Source organism: Folsomia candida, unplaced genomic scaffold, assembly GCF_002217175.1.
Source record: "Folsomia candida strain VU population unplaced genomic scaffold, ASM221717v1 Fcan01_Sc011, whole genome shotgun sequence".
Lineage (NCBI taxonomy): Eukaryota > Metazoa > Arthropoda > Collembola > Entomobryomorpha > Isotomidae > Folsomia > Folsomia candida.
The window spans coordinates 2,764,696-2,787,234 of record NW_019091203.1 but is presented as its reverse complement, the minus strand read 5'-3'; the positions used below and the strand labels follow the sequence as shown (position 1 = coordinate 2,787,234).

General features: G+C 37.4%; 3 protein-coding genes across 5 annotated transcripts; 1 reads left to right on the top strand and 2 right to left on the bottom strand.

Moving 5' to 3' along the window:
• Window positions 1-115: 115 nt before the first annotated feature.
• Window positions 116-935, bottom strand: LOC118437060. Its single transcript, XM_035855835.1, has 3 exons — window positions 788-935; window positions 547-654; window positions 116-444 (listed from the first exon to the last, which is right to left on the bottom strand). The coding sequence occupies exons 1-3, from the start codon at window positions 933-935 to the stop codon at window positions 116-118; spliced, it is 585 nt and encodes a 194-aa protein (XP_035711728.1).
• A 1,049-nt stretch (window positions 936-1,984) lies between these two features.
• On the top strand, window positions 1,985-6,889 carry LOC110854839. Its single transcript, XM_022103270.1, has one exon. It carries the CDS (start codon window positions 1,985-1,987, stop codon window positions 6,887-6,889), a length of 4,905 nt encoding a protein of 1,634 aa, XP_021958962.1.
• Window positions 6,890-11,532: 4,643 nt separating this feature from the next.
• LOC110854838 (ABC transporter G family member 23) lies at window positions 11,533-21,447 on the bottom strand. 3 transcript variants are annotated; one of them, XM_035855771.1, is made up of 15 exons: window positions 21,199-21,447; window positions 20,580-20,609; window positions 20,333-20,450; window positions 17,885-18,039; window positions 17,755-17,825; window positions 17,647-17,683; window positions 17,209-17,299; window positions 16,800-17,146; window positions 16,289-16,517; window positions 15,840-16,017; window positions 15,275-15,396; window positions 14,783-14,853; window positions 14,004-14,266; window positions 12,181-12,267; window positions 11,533-11,768 (listed from the first exon to the last, which is right to left on the bottom strand). In XM_035855771.1, the coding sequence occupies exons 1-15, from the start codon at window positions 21,291-21,293 to the stop codon at window positions 11,551-11,553; spliced, it is 2,112 nt and encodes a 703-aa protein (XP_035711664.1). In that variant the 5' UTR covers window positions 21,294-21,447; the 3' UTR covers window positions 11,533-11,550. The 3 variants fall into 3 exon arrangements, with proteins under 3 accessions (XP_035711664.1, XP_035711665.1, XP_035711666.1); XM_035855772.1 differs by having other exon boundaries at window positions 21,185-21,287; XM_035855773.1 differs by having other exon boundaries at window positions 11,655-11,768; window positions 12,159-12,267.
• Window positions 21,448-22,539: the final 1,092 nt, after the last annotated feature.

Sequence of the window (22,539 nt, the reverse complement as noted above, 5' to 3'; positions counted from 1 at the left end):
ACAAACTTGGATACTTAAATAACTAAAACAAAAAATATGTTTGAAAATTTTTAAACTCAGCTCAGAATTAATTAAACTTAAGAATAATAACTTAAAAAGCTCCTTTAAGATTTTATTATTTTACTAATTTGCCACTTCCTTCCTTCATTTCTTCGTCGCCATCATCCCGTAGAAGAGATTCCTCCAACATCTTGGCGGCGGCAACCTGTTCAGCTTCAGCTGCGGCCTCCTCCTCCATTTTCTTCTGTTCTTCCTCTGCCTTCTTCATTTCTTTCCACAGCAAGAAATCAGGGTCCAGATGTTGCTTCTTTAAAGCTTCATTTTCCTCTTTAAGTCGCTTGGCTTCAAGTTGCTGCTTCTTGAATTCAATTTGTTCAAAACGACGTTTTCGGGATAGTGCATCTCGATTAACTGTTCCACAGGATTGGCAGTATGGAAAATCGCCTGTAATGAAATTACAAATATAAGGAGACAATGACAAATAGTTTGCTAACCGGTGAATTTAATCCAACTTTTTAATATTCAGTAACATAAAGTTTAACATACCATGAGTAAAGCTGTCACATTGTCGGCAGCGTCCCCATTTGCTGACGGAATCAAATTGGTTGTTCCTGAAGATCAAGGCTTGCTTGCAATTTTTGTGCGGACACACAGCTGAAAAAAATAAAATTTTTAACGTTAACATAATGATTATAGACATTTATTTTCTAAATATGAAACTTAATTATCAGATAATTAAATACTAGACTAAAAAAAGAATGTTAGATGATTAGTGAAATATTATTACCAGGTTTGTCGATTGCCTGACCCCGAATCACAAGTCCACAATGAACACAAAATCGATCATTCGGCGCCTTTAAAAGTCGTGTAGGGGACATGTCCCAACCAGCGGCGACAGCGTTTGGAGAAAATTCGGAAGCGCCTCTATAAGCCATTATTTTAAATAAATTGAAAACTCCGTAAAATTTACAAAAGGTAACTGCAAAAATTGTGCAGCCGGGATGACAGTTTACCAAGGACTGATGACCATAAAACTGCTACTTGCCTTTTTATTGTCTCAGTACGACGTAGGAAAAACGTTTCAAACAGGATAGTAATGTTGGTAATTTATCATTGCAAGATAGGAAAATAGGTTTGACCTATCTTACAATGTTCATTATACATTACAGGATAGGGCTGGTAGTGACAACCAAGTTTAAAGTTGTGTGATTGGCTATCCGTTATACGTGGACTCTACGTATAACGGCCGACATTTGTATCTGATTATCACTAGGTGGCAGCCGGGTCACAACGTTTGACAACGTTTTTGCCTATCCAGTAATGTATATGGACAATTTAACTACAAGGCATGATATTCCTGTTGACAGTTTGCAAAAACGTTTTTAGGGAAACGTTCAACGTTGTTAAGGGACGCTACTGCACAGGAATTTTAACATGGTTGAGATAGGCGACTTCACACCCTTCCATCCCACCCTTTGTATTTCCTGGACATTCCGTTAACGTAAAGTTGAATTAATAAAAGTGGTAGCAGCAAGATACTGTTCATCAGTTCGCCGGGTACTATCGACAAATGCGGTTGCCCAAATTGCACTATCCTTGCAAATTTATTTTGTGTTGAATATTTGAACGCAATAATTAAAAAAGAACTTAACTTCATTATTAGAATTTCCAGTTTATTATAAATTCATATTTGGTAATTTAGCTGAAGATTTGTTTGAATATTGTTTGGAAAGATTATCTATGGAAACTTTATCTTTAAAAATGTATTTTTTTATTTTGTTCATAGACATCCAAGCCGTAAATTCTGCTGTGCAATTCAGGCAGGTTACAGTCCTAAGTCGACTTATTTTCTGCCCTAAGTTGGCACTACCCATTCAGCATATTTATTGTTTAGTGATCCATTCGTAGACACATTCTGAGCCCTAAGTGGCAAATACTTGAGCCATTTTTGGCAACTTTGAGCCTAAGTTGGCATTTATAGAGGATGGTCCGGAAAAAGCAACGTTTGGATTGCAGAGATGATTTTGAATTAACATCTGATTCGGAAACTGAGACTCCTATGATGTTACGGCGAAGGCCAGGAGAGACTGAGTCGCAAGCATCACTTCGGAGAGAAGCTAATGCCCGACGAATCTCTGATAGACGATTGACTGAGACCGAAGAGGAAAGATCGGCACGTTGCTTGACTAATGCGCAACGGACTTATGAAAGGAGGTTGGGAGAGACAGAAGCGGAAAGGTCAGCACGCTGTTTGTCGAATGCGCAACGAAATTCTGTAAGGAGATTGGCAGAAACCGACGAGGAAAAGTCGACACGTTGCTTAGCGAATGCTCAACGAACTTCTGAAAGGCGATTGGGAGAAACCGACGAAGAAAGGTCAGCACGCTGCTTAGCGAATGCTCAAAGAACTTCTAAAAGGCGATTGGGAGAAACCGACGAAGAAAGGTCAGCGCGCTGCTTATCGAATGCTCAACGAACTTTTGAAAGGCGATTGGCAGAACCCGACGAGGAAAGGTTGGCCCGTTGCTTAGTAAATGCACAACGAATTTCTGAAGTGAGATTGGCAGAAACCGAACAAGAGACAATTCGACGACGAATTGAAGATAATCAACGAAATTTCGCTCGACGCCAACTTGAAACTGCCATAGACAGAGAGGAGAGATTACAACAAGTGCGCACAAATCGTGCCAATACTTCATATCGTATGCTACAGATGACAGTAAGATTGGCCATAGTTGATAATTTAGAGGAAAGTATGGTGGAGTTACACACTATGGGGGAAATGAATGTCCTCTGTGAATTTTGCAATGCCAAACATTTTGCTAATGAAAGACCAACTGATAAAAAGTTTACCGTGTGTTGCAACAAAGGAAAGGTTAAAATTCCTACGTTCGCAACGCATGAGTACATAAAACGACTTCTAATAGGGCAGGATCCTGATTCCAAAAATTTCATGGAAAATATAAGATCCTACAATAATGCATTTGCATTTGCATCTGTTGGAGCACAAATTAAAGCTCCACCTGGATACGGTCCGTACTGTTATCGAATCCATGGTCAGATCTATCACAGAACCGGGACTTTGCACCCCGATGATGGCGAACCACGAAAGTACGCCCAATTGTATATACTGGATCCCGATGAGGCAAACCGACGAAGATTGAACGAGCCATCCAATGTTGCCTGCAAAAATCATGTGATGTCTAACCTGTATGATATTATGAAAGATAATCCGTTTGCCAGAGCATACAAAATGCTTCATGAATTCGAAAAGGAGGAGAAGATTAGAATGCAAAGCGAAGAATATTTGGCCAAAGAAGTTACAATGGCTATTGTTAATGACCGAAATCTTGACAAACGTCGATACAATATTCAGACATGTAATGAAGTTGCAATAATTTTCAGCAATACCGATGGCGAGCCACCACTTGAAAGAGATTTACTTATTCATTTAAAATCAACCGGCGATGATTCCCCAAAGACAAAACGAATTAGTATTTTAAATAAAAACCTTGATGCTCTGACCTATCCTATTCTATACCCATCTGGGGAGCAAGGATGGGGAGAGGACTTAGCTCTATCTGTGCCGTCTAACTCAGCAAAAATTAATACAAACTGTAGAAAACGCGTAACGCTAAAAATGTATTACTCATACCTATTTTCAATTCGTGAAACATTTAATCCATTTTTAAGTGCCGGAAAGCTAACTCAACAGTACTTTGTCGATGCATATGTTAAAGCCGAAGCAAATGACCTTAATTTTGTCAGGCAAAATCAAAGCAAACTTAGAGCAAGTAACTATGACGCATTGGTTGACTTTATAGACTCTGCCGCAGAACAAGATGGATTGGTTCCCGGAAGACCAATAATTTTACCTTCGACTTTTCAAGGTAGCCGAAGAAATATGAATCAAAACTATCAAGATGCGATGTCAATCGTAAGAAAATTTGGCAAACCAGACTTATTTATTACGATGACGTGCAACCCCAAATGGATAGAAATTACTACCAATTTGAAAGATGGACAAAAACCTGAAAACAGACCGGATTTAGTAACAAGGGTATTTAATATTAAATTGAAATCAATGCTTGAGGATTTAACAAAAAAATGTGTCCTTGGACACGTACTTGCCAAAGTACATGTAATTGAATTTCAAAAACGCGGTCTCCCTCATGCTCATATTCTTATAATCCTAAAAGATAGTGATAAGCCAAAAACAGTCGAACTCATAGATAAGATTGTATGTGCCGAAATACCTAATAAAGAAACACATCCAAGGTTATATGATGTTGTTACAACAAATATGATTCACGGCCCGTGTGATAATATTAATTCAAAATCACCATGTCTGGTGGCCGGGAAATGTTCAAAAGGTTTTCCGAAAGCATTTCAGCATGAAACTTTAGCTAACGTTAACGGATATCCGTTTTACCGGCGACGCAATTTAGTACCAGTTGTGACTAATAAAAATATTGAAATTGACAATAGATGGGTAGTTCCATATAACCCATACTTAAGCTTAAAATACAATTGTCATATCAACGTTGAAATTTGCGCATCTATTAGAAGCGTAAAGTATTTATTCAAATACGCTTACAAGGGTCACGATTGTGCAAAAGTTGAATTACGAATAGATGAGATTAAGACACATGTGGATTCAAGATATGTCAGTCCTCCTGAAGCCGCCTGGAGAATTTTCAGATTCCCTATGCAAGATAGAACCCATTCTATATCGAGATTAAAGGTTGAATTACCGGAGCAAAAACAAGTGACATTCGATCCAAATAGAATCCAAGAAGCAATCCAAAAAGCAGAAAATACACACTCCACGTTAACTGCATACTTCGAGCTAAACACCCATGATCCGGAAGCCAGGCAATACAAGTATGCAGAAATTCCAGAGTATTATGTATTTAATGCAAAAAACAAATGGGTTCGTCGTAAAGATGGACACACTGACAAAGTTATAGGACGTCTGTATTCTGTGAGTATGACAGACGGTGAGAGATATTTTTTGAGGTTACTGTTACTTCATGTAGCAGGACCAACAAGTTATAACGACCTTCTTAAATATCAAGGACATGTTTACAATACCTTTTATGAAGCGGCTAAGGCTCGAGGATTGATTTTTGATCAAACAGTCTGGAATGATACATTAAACGATGCTGCTCATGCATCAATGCCACGTCAACTTCGAGAACTTTTTGCATATATTTGTGTATTTGGAGAGACCTCCGACATGACAGGCTTATGGATTGAACATAAAGAAAATCTTACTGAGGATTTTGTAAGAGTTCACGGTCATCCACCTGACGCAGAGTGTAACATGTGTGAGTCATATGCACTTAGAGATATTTCAGAAACACTTATTACACACGGAAAAAAGTGTTCTGATTACAATCTAAGAGACCCCCCCTCATATCTACCACTGAATTTAAATGATTTTGTAGATATTGAGATAGAACGTGGCATCGCAGAAGATCTTAAATCAACATTGAGAGAAGAACAACTGAATGCATTTGAGGCAATAGAACACTCAATGAACTCTGACGACCCTGTTGAGAAATGTTTCTTCCTTGACGGCCCTGGTGGAAGTGGGAAAACTTACCTATATAAAACACTTTTAAGCTACATTAGGGGTAAAGGTGAGATAGCATTACCTGTCGCATCAACAGGAATCGCGGCTAATTTACTAAAGGGAGGACGGACTTACCATTCCCAATACAAACTGCCACTTAATTTAAATGAAACATCTGTTTCATCAATAGAGATGACTACAAATGATGCGAAGTTAATTCGGACCGCAAAGCTACTGATTTGGGATGAGTCAACAATGGCATCAGTTCATGCTTTGCATTGCATTGATAGACTGCTGAAAGAAATTATGGGAAATGATCTTCCATTTGGAGGAAAAGTTTTACTCCTCGGAGGTGATTTTAGGCAAACATTGCCAATAATCCCACACGGTGATGCTGTCGCAATTGTCCAGGCAAGCATAAAATTTAGCCACCTTTGGAGGAAATTTCAAATTTTGAAATTAAACAATAATGTCAGATCGCTTGATAAGGAATACAGTGATTGGCTAATTAAACTTGGTAACGGGGAATTGACAAATATAGATGGATTACATGATAGTTTAATAGAAATTCCAGAAGCAATGTTGGCGTCCGAGAACATTATTAAAGATATTTTTGGTGATTCTCTAACTCTTGAAAATGTAGAGCAATTTTCAAAAATGGCGATTTTATGCCCGACTAATGCAGAAGTTGATAAAATAAACGAGCAAGTATTGAACATTTTGCAAGGAGAATGTAAGACATATTTAAGTACAGACTCAATTATGACAGATGAAGATTCTGATAAAGATGATTACCCTACGGAATTTCTGAATACTTTAAATCCGTCTGGATCAGCATCACATGAATTAAAATTGAAAGTTGGTTCCCTGATAATGCTGCTAAGAAATTTGAATACAAAACGTGGATTGTGCAATGGAACACGATTAGTTGTTGCTGAACTAAAGCCAAACTTAATTATTGCCAAGGTAATTACAGGATCCGCTAAAGGAAACATTGTCTTTATCCCTAGAATTGATCTTATAACAGATTCTGATCTTCCATTTCGCCTAAGAAGACGACAATTCCCAATTAAGCTGGCATTTGCCATGACTATTAATAAGTCCCAGGGTCAAACTTTGGACAAGGTTGGAATCTATTTGGCCACTCCAGTGTTCAGTCACGGGCAACTTTACGTTGCATTTTCAAGAGTTAGGCGATCATGTGACGTAAAAGTTTATGTACGAAATACGGCTGAACATGGAAAATTATTAGAAAATTCCAATAAGGTATTCACGAGGAATGTTGTCTTTAAGGACATACTCCAGAAATAAAACGAAATGATACTCAAAATAAATTATAATAGCACAACAACTGGGCAATGATTGTAAGACTGAGCCCGTTGTGTCAAAAAAACAAATTCTACATACAATATGTCATTTTAACCTTCTTCAATCTTAGTTAGTGATACACGCATAATTCGTATACAAGTGTTTCGAAAAACGGCATGACCTCCCTTATATTTAGTCGTCGCTGTAATATTAAGGTTGGACATCCTATGAGAACATCAGGAAACTATTAAGTTTGTTACTTGGATGAATTTGTGACAAAAATGTAATAATCTTTGCTAACAAATAACTATAAAGTTTTATACCGTTTATGTCGTAATTGTCTATCGGTAACATGACATTGGGTACCTGTATTTAATCACCAGAGATGTACTACCTTGCTAATGAGTTGTATGAAATGTGCAAGTTTACATAAATTTGTTCACCGAGTTACACTGAGAAGATTTGAGAAAAAATGACAGTTTGATAATTTATTGGAATTTTGATATTTTATTGTATAAAAATATGTATAAAAGTATAAAATAAACATGTGCGTGGTACACTGTGCATCTATTTTATGAACAACTGGACTTAATGGGGATGGAACTTGCCCAAGTTTTACATATAGAAATTTAAAAAAATTATTAATTAAAAAGGGATGGGATTCTTTTTGTGGTTCATAAAATGGATGCACATTGTTTGTGGCCTCGACTGCAAAAGGGTATAAATCAGAAGAGGAGGGCCCTCCCTGTGCCCACCGACCATGCATTTAACGGGACGGACCTTTGAAATTATTGGGGGTAAAATTAAAAATTAAGAGGGATCGAAAAGATTAAATGCATAATCGGTGAGCTACCCTTTTCCCACAAAAATACTAACCTATCCTTAAATACGTTGCCTTAAATTATAACTAAAAACTATTATAATAATTAACACCCTACTTCCACCCACGCACACGTACTAATAATAATGATAAACTAATTTACATGTTTTTGACTTGAACTTAACTAATTTGGTACTAAAGGATAACAATTAAAAATTTTGAATTTTGATGGAACAATAAAGAATAATTTTAAATAAATTTAAAAAACGAATACTAATAATTGATAAATCGAATCGAAATAAAATTTAAAAAGCGAATACTAAAGCTAATTCGGAGAGGAAGAGCCAAGTTCGCCGATGATGACAGCTAATGATGTCGTTCTTCGTGTCTGACAATTCCCTGAATGGTCAGGAAGTTCAGATCACATTGAACACAAGTATATTGATGAGGTGGGCAGCTGGGTTCCTCATGGACGGGGGACATCTTCTCGAACGGGATTACTGGAGGGATTTTTTCCTCCTTGCTAAGGATGCTCATGTAGATCAAATCTAAATAACAAATTAGTTCCAATTAGTTATATTAATAAAAGTACAACAGGAATTGACGGTAAAGTTAAGAAAATTATTAGTTTTACCTTGATAAACAGTTCCAATCAGTTTTTCATCCGTGTAAGGGTTTGTAATATTCCCAATAGTACCGTCGAAATCCTTTAGACGAATTAGTTGCAATGATGCTATACAATATAATTAGTAATTATGATTTTAGCCAGTAAATAGTAGAATTAGTAATATAGGAAGATGGTTACTTACAATCGGCAGAATCCAGTGGCAAAAAGCCACAAATATCCCGGACACAGAAGGGACATCTGGGTTGATGTGTCGACGTGAACTCATCCCCACTCACTGAAGAATTCACGTGTTTAATCAAACATTGTAGGCAAAAAAGATGGCCACAGGGTTTTGTTTCATCCCCAGCATCATTGTTCGCTGCGATTGTGTACGATGCAGGCAATTCATCGCAAATTAAACAGAGCTAGGTGGATCAAATAAATGTATTTTATGTCAAACCATAACAAATTTTTCAATTACTTACCGCCTTTGAGGTAGTCGACGAGGGAGGTCCAACTGATGAAGATGATGAGTTCATTTTCGTTTTTATAATTCAATTTTATAATAAAATTTTTAAATTTCTGAGCAATTCTAATCTTAAAATCGCGAGAGCTGTTTACTGCTCGGGTGCTCGGATCCAAATGAGGATTCACAGACAGCTCGCTCCGTGAGGTGTGGCATAATATGCCGATAAGCAAGCAAGCAGCACCCATCGTTCCTTAAAAAAATTTGGGAGACTGACAATTTTGTCTGCTGATCCAGCAAGCAAACAGAACCGAAGGTTCAAAGGAAATTTTGCGGACTGACAATAATGTCTGCTGATCCAGCAAGCAATGTTGACAAATATTTCACGCGGCGAGCAGCTCACCATTTTGTGGTTGGTCCACGAGATTACCAGTTTCTCTTTGTTATGCGACGAATGCTCAACTTCACGCGCCGCATTGCATGCGTTGTATGATAATGTTATATTACAGTGCGATTTAAATATGATATTTTAAATAAATATTTTGTGTATTTATGTATGTGTATTTATATAATTTATATGATTTAAATATGATATTTTAATTATGAATAATTATTTCAGTGTTATTATGTAAAATTAAATTGGATGCTCAAGACGTATTTATGATTTTTTGGAGAGTATTAATGCCACACCTTTTTATTCGCCAGGTCAAGTAATAACAGTTACATCAAGACGTGGTCACCACTACAAAATTTAGCTCAATATACCTAAGTTGTCATATTGCTTCAGGTCATGAATATTACTATAAGAAAAGTTAATTTAAATTTATGGTGGTGCGAATTTCAAGGGTGGAATATTTAATGGACATTTAAACTACATGCAATTTTGGGAAAATATTTTACCCTTCGAGTGTTCCGTTTGACAGAATTCGCACCCGAATATGGAAAATTAGAAATGTTGTCGGTACGACGAGGAACTTAAGAAACTTAAAAACAAAATTTAAGCAAAACTCGAATAGTTTCTACTTTGTACATCTTCATAGTAGGAAACTTTAATGTACATTATGAAGAGGGCCCGCATATGCGGGCTTTATAGACTAGTATTGGATAAAAAGTATTCAGTTTCGTGGGTGAAAGCCGTTTGACTTGGTGGTGAATCCAGTTCCAATTTATGCGATAAATAATCATGCATGCAGCTCCATTTCCTCACAAGAAATGAAAATTATGATTTTCTCCGAGTTCCATTGACGCAGGGGCTGCACACAGCGAAATAATCCAAAATTGTCGGAAATAATTCCACGAGCACATTTTTAAAGAAATTTTTGCATATTCCGAGCTCTTGGGGGCCAAGGCCAAACCTATAAAAAAAATTGAAGAGCCACGCCCACTTTGGGTGTGGTTTTTTCCTAGCAGGGTTAGAGCCAAATGTCATGTCTAAAATTGTAGCTCATGCGATGGTACATCTCCAGTAAAAATTTCATCTAAATCCGTTCACAAACAAAAAAGAGATTCAATGGCGAAGCTCGGCGAAGCTCGGCGAAGTCAAAAGGTGACGACTTTAGGGGCGTGGTTCTCCGAAAGGGGCAAGTACAATACTCTGAAAATTATTGTACATTGTAGTCCCCAATGGAATCAACGTATTCCAAGAAAAACGGAGATCTTGAATCTGCCCCTTTCAAAGTTATAGCCCCGGGAACATTGGGAACATTCATGGCGAAATTGTCCAAAAAGGGTGAAATTTGACATGACGTATCGCAGTAAAAATCGATATCTAGCTTCAGCGAGGTCCAAAAAGTGGGTCGCAGGTGAAATTGACCCATGTAAGGGAGCCATGTCGACATGTCGATATTTCGACATGGAGCTAGAGAGCTTAAATTTAACACTAATACTCCCATCCCCTCCAAAATACATACGCAAACACTTTTGATCGTGTCGACACGCCGTGGTCGACACGCACATTTAAAGGTCGATATCTATCGACATGGGTTGTCGACATGATCAAAAGTGTTTGAATATGTATTTTGGAGGGGATGGGAGTATTAGTGTTAAATTTAAGCTCTCTAGCTCCATGTCGAAATATCGACATGTCGACATGGCTCCCTTACATGGGTCAATTTCACCTGCGACCCACTTTTTGGACCTCGCTGAAGCTAGATATCGATTTTTACTGCGATACGTCATGTCAAATTTCACCCTTTTTGGACAATTTCGCCATGAATGTTCCCAATGTTCCCGGGGCTATAACTTTGAAAGGGGCAGATTCAAGATCTCCGTTTTTCTTGGAATACGTTGATTCCATTGGGGACTACAATGTACAATAATTTTCAGAGTATTGTACTTGCCCCTTTCGGAGAACCACGCCCCTAAAGTCGTCACCTTTTGACTTCGCCGAGCTTCGCCATTGAATCTCTTTTTTGTTTGTGAACGGATTTAGATGAAATTTTTACTGGAGATGTACCATCGCATGAGCTACAATTTTAGACATGACATTTGGCTCTAACCCTGCTAGGAAAAAACCACACCCAAAGTGGGCGTGGCTCTTCAATTTTTTTTATAGGTTTGGCCTTGGCCCCCAAGAGCTCGGAATATGCAAAAATTTCTTTAAAAATGTGCTCGTGGAATTATTTCCGACAATTTTGGATTATTTCGCTGTGTGGGCTGGTACGTTACGTTCTTGAATACAGATACCATTATTAATAAATATTTTGCTACTTTTTGCAAATATGTATCGTGAAATAAGTCGCCCATGGTAACAATTATTGTGAATAATTTATTTATTTCCGTTTCGTTCGTTCGACTAAAAGTACAATGATAATAGAAATCAAAGTCCAACTCGCCGCGGCGATGAAGCCCTTCGACACATGAGGGTTTTCCAGGCCCCACCCTCGCGAAACTATGGATCTGAAAGCCTCGTTCGGATACGTGGATGGCAACCAGTTGCAAACATAGGTACGATAAGACTCATATGCAACTTCCTGAGAGAAGAATACTCCTAAAATAGGTAAAATTTCACAGATTTTCATTCCACATTCTCAAAAATATCGTTACACTTTTAGAATTTAGGGAACGTCGGTATATTACGTCATAAAGAAGGTTGGAAGGATGATTTTAAGGCACTTATGGTACGCTTAACATGAGTAAATATGATAAGAAAAGGGTGGATGGATCCTTAGAATAAAACTTTTTTTATGACCAATATAAGAACGTTCCCTAAATGCAGGCCGAATTTAAATTAAGTAAATATACTAAATCCAGTGCAAAATTTACTACTTATCCATTCAGAATTACTTTGGATGTAGTAAAACTTACTTATTTTTAAATACAAAATGCGCTTACTTTTCACAACTGCTATCATTATTTTTAATAGTGCACACGATCTTACCCATTACAACCTAATTATGTACCTGTCGCAAATGTTTGATAAATGGCGATAAACACCATGCAAACGATGGCTTCAATGTCTGAATCTCGCAAAGTTCCGATCATCCAGCCTGTAAAAAACACACATATGTAAGGGGACGTCCAGAAATTATGTCGCGCTAAACTGACGATTTGTTTTACACGTTGCATTCCCCTTTCAAGGGTTACACCCGTTTTTAACATTTAACGGGAATAAGAGTGTATTATTGGGCACCCCATTGCAGGGCTGTTTAATTACCCATGAAACTAATTGATTATTCAATTATGTACATATTAATCACTTGTTGGCTAAGTAATTACATAACTACTTCCTATTTTAATTGCCATGAGTGAATAGTTCAACTACGTAATTATCTTAAATTATCTTAAGTAATTAAAATAAAATCAATTACTAAGTACTTTAAGTTCGGTAATTAAGTAAGTAAATAGATAAATACAACAGCCCTGTGCCAAGTATTTGCCCCAAATTTCTCGTGAATTATTTGCACAACCAATTTATACATAGTCTTACCATAAGAAGTGATAGTGGAGCGTAGTTTTTGAACCGGTCAACATAAAATTAAAAGGTCAGTTGCGGTTTGTGCATACATTCAGTGTCTATCATTGGTGTTGACCGTTTTTACTTGACGTGACTAGGTTAAAAGTAGGAGGAGCTTACCTACACGCGCGCGGCAATAATTTTTCACTTTTTGCATGAGAAAAAAATTCACAATGTTTGATGTAGTGTAGCAGTCCAAGTACAACTACGATCTGGTTGCCCAAACTATCAAAGTAATCCTAGGGACAGTGGCTATCTATGACAAAAAAGTTCCGGTTGCCCAAGGTCAAGGAGGACTACAATGATGTCCGAAGCTTTAAACATCAGATTAGCACAAAATCACTATCCGACGCCGGAGACTTTGCCCACACAAATGGCCTTTTAACTTCAGAGATCAGATTAGCACTGAAAAGTGACCCTAACATGATGGTCTTTCAGATTAGAAAGCGTCGCATGCTACAGATTTTCCAGGCCTAAGCAAGGGCTAAAAAATCGACCTCCCTCCTCAAACGGTACGGTAAAAAAAAAACAACCCGTTTACCAATGTTCATTTCTTAACGACAGAAACATATTTCAACAAAAAAGCTACTACGTTTTATGTAAAATAGTCTCAGGGTTAGCTGATTACAAAATAGAGGTCAAAATTTCATCTTATCAGGCTCCATTCACAGTTTTGGCGGGAATCGGCGGAATTCAGCAAAAAACGCCCAATTTCCTTGATTAAGGAGAGGAGATAGTTTAAAAAAATATTTGATAAGCGTCCTGGTGAAGAAGGAACACCCCCTCAGCAAGTCCATATTGGGTGAAAATCTACCACCCTATACGCAGGGCCCTACAGTAACAAGTACAGCGAAATTCGTGAAAAACTGGATTAAAATCCAAATTTCTGACTTCATTTGCACTTTAGGTTTGATCTTGTCATTTTCGAACCGCATTAAACTTCACCACCAAATATTGATTTAGGTTGAGGAAAAGGTCTGTTCTGAGCCCCATATAAGTGTCAGGGTCACAAAAAAATTTCTGACCCGGGAATGATACACTTTTTCAATAAATTTCGAGCGTATTTTTGATAGAGCTTTCTCCTCTCATGACCAATTTTTCATGGTCACAGGAGGAATATATTTTCAAGTTTAATACATATTTTCTATTTGAAATTTAACTGGCTTTTCAATGGAATAAAAATAAATTTGAAATTCCGTAAAACTTGCCTAATATAGTCGTCTATTCTACTATCACTTTTTAAGTTGAGACTATGTAATTTCCCCTCACCCATCGCAACTCCTTCCATTGCCGCCATGAAAACGATTCCTACCGCCAAAACCCATGACCCGTGAACCTCCATTTCATACACGGCGGTCATCGCACCGAAAAAAATGGTCATCTGGAGAACAATCTTGATCGAGTCGGTCACCACGGAGGCCAAAATGCGGTGTCCCAACGTCACCCCGGCCGCAAGGTCGCGATCCTCTAAGCCCGCCATGCGGTCTATACTCCACTCCAGACCCACCATGACGGACAGGAAGACCATCGTGCTGCGAAAAGAAATATTCAGCATATATAAATAATTCTGAAATCTACGTATGTTCGCACTCTTAAAAATAGGTTGCCCCTTTTGAAAAGTGAATCTAGTCAGAACTCTGACTGATACCAAATGTGAAAGCGTTTTTAAAGCTACACCGGGATTTTCAAGACTGACAATGGAGGTCTCCCAACGTATACTCACAGGTTTTGTGCAAATTGGTATTTGTGCAGCAAATTTGGAAAATGAAAAAATTTTGCCAGCCTTGGGGGTGCGTATTCTTCCCTTTTAATGCAAATTTCTCCGCTAAACTTGAGCATTGACAGATAGTGTCATTTACAAATTTGATACTAACTATATTTGTGATCGAATGAGTCTTGTTTGGTCCAAATCTGTGAGCATACGTTGGGAGACCTCCATTTTAGTTAACTCAATGTTGAATCCAGAGTACGTTTACTGTTCAAAATGATGATATTATTTTTAGAAGTGTGAATCGGTTTTTGAGGAAATTTTCAAAAAAAACGCTTACTTAATTAGCATCGCGGGTTGTGAGAATTTCACAATGCTCTCAACTCCAAGTCCTCCATAGATGGCGGTGTACTAGTACAAAAAATACGTCAAATGCTTAAAATTAATTTTTGTTCTCACATTTTTGGTGAAAGATTAAGACTTCCCCATTAATAGAAATATTTACGAAAAAACAGAGTTCACAATTTCCCCAAAAAAAATTGGTCTAAAAATTACAAACTTGCGAATTTGTAAGCTTAGTAAATCGGAATTTTGGTCAAATTTCGAATTCACTAGAATCTGAAGCGGAATCCCAAATGCTGGTTTCAGACTCAGAGTCGAGATATAGGCGAATATACAAAAACCGGGAATCCGAGTCTGACTCGGGTATCGAATCGGACTCGTGCGGAGCACTTGTCTAAATTACATTTGCACGCAAATATCCATGGCGACATAAATACCCCGATTAATTTGAATCTGACCGAAATGAACTACATATTTAAATCCAGCTCACCTTAACCGCAGGCTTGATCATGTCACTATCGTCATCTCCGCCACACGCGGTCCCGATCCTGTTTAGATATTGGATGTACTTCGTCGCAATGGTTTTCTTCATCCACGACGTTTTGATCGCATCTGGAGAAACAAAAATCAGCTGTAATCTCAAAAATTTTGGATTAACAACTTAAACATCTACGTTATCTGAAACGGGGATCAACGCCGACCAACTTGGCGCCAATTTTGGATGATGTTTTGGCGACGCAGCGCCTTAGAAATCAGATTTAGCGGATTATCGGTATACGATTGGCGGCGTTAACCTCTAATTTAAAAGGGTGTATGCTATATATTTAACAATTACTTTTTATAAATTGAAAAACCAATTCAGTGATTTTAAATTTTAAACGTCGAAATTTTAACTTAAATATCTAAGCAAATTTTCGATCACGGAAAATTTTGATATTCATAATGATTCATATTTTTTCTCTCGAATCTGGCCATGTCTTCTCTGACTCCCTCTATCTAAGTAATCCAACTCTGTGGGGTGACCCCAAAATATTAAAAACAATCTATTTACGTACTCGATTCATCCATCCTGATGGAAATCGTGGTTCCTGAAACGGTCTCGTTATCCGCAAAATTCCTCTCAAGTATCCTGTTCCTCATGTGAAACTCATAGTTCTGTGGAAAAGCCAGGACTGCAAAGGTTTTCCCGTCGTGAATGTCTTGTAACCCGCTTTCGAACGAATTTGTTGTCATCTGTCGAATTAAATGAAACGTAAAACAATGAAATTTAGGTCATCAAGGGTATCAACTTAAAAATAGAAACAAAGAAATATATGTGAAAAACTCAAAATTTAAGTGGACAAATATAAAAATTAAGAATAGAACGTGATCCAAATTAATAGATCAAAAATTTAATGGGCAAAATGCACCGACAATTTTTCGAAATATGAAACGATTTTCACAAAAAAATGTCAACATTAAAATTAAATAGGAAACACAAAAACATTAAATACGTATTTCTTACCCAAACAACCTCGTTTTCTTCGAAGGTTCTGACAAAATCGCAAAATCCCATGTTTCCAAAACATTTCGAGGTAACGTTTTGTCCACAAAATTCGAGCAGCTCCGCATTATTCGTGACGTTCGGATTTCCCGTGACGAACGAGACTGGAATGTCTCGGGGCTCCAGTCCGACCGTATTTTGTAACACGAAGAGGATAAGAACTGGCAAACCAAGCTCGATAAAGGGAAGTCTGTAAAGATTTACAAAGAAATGTTCAAAGTTCCCGCCCAAGAAAAGTCCCGCCGAAAAAACTCCTTTGATAAATTGTTAGAAATCAGACAGATATTGATTCTCCGATATTAAAGTTACTACCACGTCGTACTAAAATTACAAATCTTGTAACAAAAATGGTAAAACTTTAATACCGAGTTATTACTACGCCGTATTAGCAAAATCCATCTGCTTTGACACCCGTACCGAATTTCTAACAGTGTATCAAAAAATATTCAAACTTCCCGCCTTAGGCGCCCACCTCCAGTTTCGCCTCCGCCTTTGCCACGCCTTCAACACGAGCGCGTAAATGATGGAGGCATGGTTCGTTTCCACATTGACGGGCGAGTGGGCCACGTGGTCGTGCAGACTAATGGACAATTTACGATACGTTTTCGCCTTCACGACGCCACATTCTTGGTCGTCGTCTCGCCTGGAATGGGGCCATTTCCGGTTTCCAATGTCCGGTAGGGCATAGTTTTGCGGGTTTTCGTCATCCAATCGGGCCAAGTGGAGGGAGACATCTTCCAGAGATGGGGCGTCGTAGCGGGAAAGCAGGGAAGCGGGGGCATCTTCGGCTAACAGTTTCCCGCCTCTCATGAAACCCACCTATTCGATAAGCAGAAGTAGTTGATTGACTGATAACCGGGTAATAATTTAAATCGACCCACCTTATCGCAGCGTTTAGACTCTTCCACGTAATGTGTGGATAGTATGATGGTAGTCCCGCTACGGGAGATTTCGAACAAATGGTCCCATATTCTGCATTAAAATGTTCTGTTAGTTACAGGACATCCATAAAAATAAAAACTATAAACTACATACATAAATATTCATTAATGGTGCACTCAAAGTTGTGTCATTCGGATATCGAACAGTATACAACAACTCGTCAAAAGAATCCCACATGGGGCCGTACATACATAACTCATGTGATCAATTCCGGAAAATTTTTAAAAAGATTTCAAAGGACCACTTATCCATAAAAATTTGATGAACACAAGACACAAACACAATTAAGATATAGTTCTCAATAATCGAATTTCTTCAGCTACCATAGATAGGTAAATTTTAAAAACAATTTTATAATGTTTGTAAATAATGCCTACCTTTGCCTTAATAAGGGGTCCAGGCCTACGGTAGGTTCTGTGAATGGGGTCATCAGTAAGTTACATCATCTTAATCTCAATTATACATAAGTTGGCTCAAATTATTACCATCGAGGACGAGCAGGTTCGGATTGTGGATCATACAAGCGGCCAAAGACACCCGCCGTTTCTGACCCCCGCTGCAAATTATTTTTTTTTAAATTTCCCGCTTAAATAGTAGCTCAACGATTTTCTTTACCTCAAACACTGAACTTGGCTTGAGGTGTGGGGCAAGTCGAGAAAATTGGTGAGGAACTTGACCTTATTTTCTATCGCGACGTCCGACATGCCATAAATCAGGCCAAAATGGTGCAGAACTTCCCCAATCGTGAGAACATTAAGGAGCGAAATGTCCTGAAAAATTAAAATTTTCGATGACATAATGTATGTATGGTCTTTAATGCATTTTCTTGTAGATCCTCCTGAAAAGGGTAATCATCCAGAATATTTTAAACGTTTTACATATGTACACTCAAAACAAAACGGTGTCAATATATGACTTAACCGCCTTGGTTACAATTATGATTCCGAGTAGTAATGAATTTTTTCCGTCCGGTCATAACCTTATAACTACCGGTATCAAAATCATCATAACTCGGATTCAGCATTGTAACCAAGGCGGTTAAGTCATATATTGACACCGGCGGTGTTGATTTGACAAATTTTATTTTGAGTGTAAACTGAATACGTATGTATTTGATTACTTAATATAAATGATTAACCAAACTAATAAACCAACCTTTGATACATATGTGGGAATAAAATTTTATACCATGCAAAATTTACATACAAGTATGTAATTTAGATACCTAAAAACACAATTTTTTACACTGTTCATTTTAATTGTGAGAAAAAGCCTCCAAAGTTGTGACTGGAAGTTAAGTCTTATTCACTAAGAAATCCAGTCGTAAAATAATATAGCGCAATTCATATCGACACTTACCTAAGTGACATTGAAAAGTAACCGGTATTAAAGTCTGAACATACCGGTAGCAGATTTTTATGGACTGGACTTACATGCAAACTAAGTATAATTTTTGTACCAAGCGGTAGCAACGTTAATACCAACCGCATGCTGATAAATTGTATCACCACGCGGTGAAGTAACATATGCACACCGTTTGGGGTCGATTAGCACCAGGTCGTAAATAGTTTTGAGGCGAATCATCTCCGCCGGAGGTACATAATTAGTGCTCTATGATTGGGTAACGATTTGGAATACGTTTTGTCACCAATTGGAAAGAAGTCAAAAACTCGTGTAACAAACACGTAACGTCGTAGGTAAAAAAATTGAACATTTTTATCTGACTTTTTTTTACATGACAGTATTGATTGTTTTAAAAGCGGACGTCTCGTGTGCTTGGTGCGTGAGTTTTTGCCTTATCTATGGTGTGTCCACTATATAGTTGGATTGGGATCCATGACCTGTGGATTTCCACCTAATTAGAAGATTTTTATAAAACCTTTGGGGTAGTGTAGCCGGGAACCATGTCCGTCAGTTTTTGTCGCAGACGATTTGTCTGAGCCTCTTCTGGGCCACCAATGACAATTTCCGCACCAACCCTCAAATTAGCGATTTTCCACCCACTTGCGGAATGTCCTTGCTGGTTTTTCGCCATTAACGTTCGAAATTTTCCAGTTTTTTTGCCTTTGAGCGACGGTTAGAGTATCAACTTCTACACAAGGCCAAAAACTTTTCAATTTTTCGTAAGTAGGCACATTTAGAGGGTTTTCTGTTTTAAGCCCATTTGTCTCAATGTAAGCCTTGCTTGGAATTTTGAAGGGAATTTAGATTTCACGTACAACTTCTGTTGATAACCCACACTTACAGGGTTGCCTGAATGAAAAAATGTGCTTTTCGAAGTCTTTGGGGGATCAGCTTCGACGTAGGTCTTGTCATAAGCGATGATAATTTGTCATGACATTTCGCGACACATTTTTTTGCAAAATTTTTCGCATGTAATTTTTGGTCTTTAACGTACTTTGGGGAACTTGGTTTGAACTTTTCCGGAATCCTCAGTTTGCGAACTTAAATGTTGCGCAATAAAATTTGTGAAAATTTCAGTACCAGAGCGGCACAACGAGGTGACGTCGAAGAATTAGTGCCCAAGATTTTATAAATGTTTTTCGAGCTTTGGTGGATGGTCATGACCGGAGTTGATGTGGAATGTCTTTTGAATTTCACTCTTTGTCATCGTAATACTTCGAAATGTTAAGGAAAATTGTTGTTTTGGGACATCCTTGCTTTTTGATCTCCTGCCACGTCTTGTTCGAATAACGTGAAGTGGTGATTTTGTAGTTGTGAAAAACTCGATTCGCGAGGTCTTCACTTTGACCCTGATTTCTATTGAATTTAGACTTTCTGATAAAAAGGGCTTTCCACCTGATAATTGCCCTTGAAATTGGGTTTCCAAAAAATCATATAGCTAAACAACAACCACCACCAACTGCCGAGTACCATTTAAAATCCATCAATCCAACTATATAGTGGACACACCTTAGATTATTACCCAAAAATAAATTAGCTCCAATAGCTCCGCCTGGTGACGATTTGTCTCAAAATTATTTACAGTGAACATTAACTCATTAATGTATGTAATTAACTGTAATTAACTTAGCGTATTTGCATTTAATTGACAATATTTACCTGTGGCATGTACCCACACAAGTGACCGAGATAACCGTTTCTCTGTCTTCCGAACACGGTCAGGTCGCCACTGTCCAGGTGACGAAGACCAACGATGATAGACATGAGGGTAGTCTTTCTAAAAAATATATATTAAAAAAATATGCTTCATAAGTGATGATGAGTCTTTTATGAATTTATGAATCTCGGATTATTCATAAATTTTCTGTGACTTGTCATGCATTTATTTTCATGGAATTCCACTCACCCACATCCACTCGCTCCAAGGAGTGCATAACTGTGAATTAAAAAGCACATTTAAATTATGAATAATTCAAGTATATACATACATAAATTTTTATAATATCCACTACTCTTGCCGACGAGTTGTAAATGAGTTGGGCCTAAATGCACTATAACTAAGGAGTCACCAATTTGTGCAAATTTGAACTTTTAATAATTGTTAGACTCCCATATTTACATACATACGACATACGGCCCAATCTTATTAATTCCAACGAAATAAAAGAAATTGGAAATTCAACATTTTTTGCGCCAGCGGATTTAAGGCTTATTTCTGGCTCAATAAAATACAGTCTAGTAAAAAAATTTAAATTTTTGTCTTTATTCGAAATTTATATCATTTCACACAAACCCTATCTGAAAATCTAAAAATACATAAAAAATTCAATTGTGCACGTGTTGGTGACTTCTTTGGCAAGACTAATTTTTAAATAAAAAAGAGTTAAAAATCAAGACCACGCATTTGCACAATATTCTCCTTAACATTTCTTTCCCTAGTTGGAAACATTTAACATTTAACTGCACAAACATCTAACTGGAGAACCATTAATTAATAGTTAATTAACGCACACAAAATAACTAACATTTCTCCCCGGCCGACCTGCATGTTGAAATTATTGAGAATAAAGTTCCCCTTGGAGTACGATTTCCAACCGTTTCTCACTTCAACCGCAGCCATTTTTTAAATTATTATATTAAATTATTAAATTAATTATTTTAAATTTCACACTTTTGAATATAAATTTTCTTTAATAAAATCTAATTGCACAAATAAATTAATAAAAACCGCAAATAAAAATGAAGTTATGGAGGACAAAGCTCTCTGTCCTGTCCTTCATGGAGATCAACTAGTAATGTAGGCGAGCAAGGGAACAACAGGTTTTCTGTATGTGTGTGCATAAACAAAGTCGTGTTTACACGTGGCCACATACATACATATGTAGTTTTGCATGATATTTGCATGGATCGTAAATAAATATACACTCCGTGTGAACGTTTTTGCACATGAAGCAGATTGTCATGTATGTATATTTGTAGATACATATACCTAATTATATAATTTGTGTATAAGTACTCATTCGCTGTTGTAAGTTAACAAGAAATCGAGTATCTATGCCTCGTGACGGAATTGTATTAATTACATATATGTATCTATATGCAAATGACCACCGGTGAGTGACAGGGACATACATAAAGGTATCTATGAAAATGCAAACAAGAAACGATGAGTGACAGGGTTTCGATGAAGTGATATTACAACAGGGACACAAGTACAGGGCAAGAAATTGTGTGTAACATCAATTTTTCCATGCGTACGTACGTATGTACACATGTATTTATTTGCATATATCATAAATGTGTAGATATGTGATGGACATGTGTAGCTCGTCAATCTTACATAGCTATACATATGTAAATACCCAATGCTAAAACCTTGGCAAAACTTTTTAGTGAAACTATATAAATCTCGGTTCTGCTTCTTGTTTAAATGGCTCATAAATCACTTATGTATTTAATTATGCAATAATTATGCAATTGATGCAATTCATGTCATCAAAAGTACATATATGTAGAACACTGTGCATAGCTGAATTAGGGAACGTCCATATATTACACCATCAAAAAACGTAAATTTTTACATCACTCACCCCGTCACTTTCTAACTCATGTTAAGTTTAACGTTAGTAAGCGATCAAAAACCACGCATCCACCACTTTCATGACGTAATATATTTACGGACGTTCCCATAGTCCAGCGATTGTTTGGGGTTCACAGGTGAATACAGATATATAATACGATCCAAAAACTACTATTCACCTGAGATATATACATAGGTATGTACATCAATATCTACATACGACACATGTCTTGCCAAATTAACGATGTGCAGATTCCTGCATACATGTGCCAGATGCTGTGCAGAT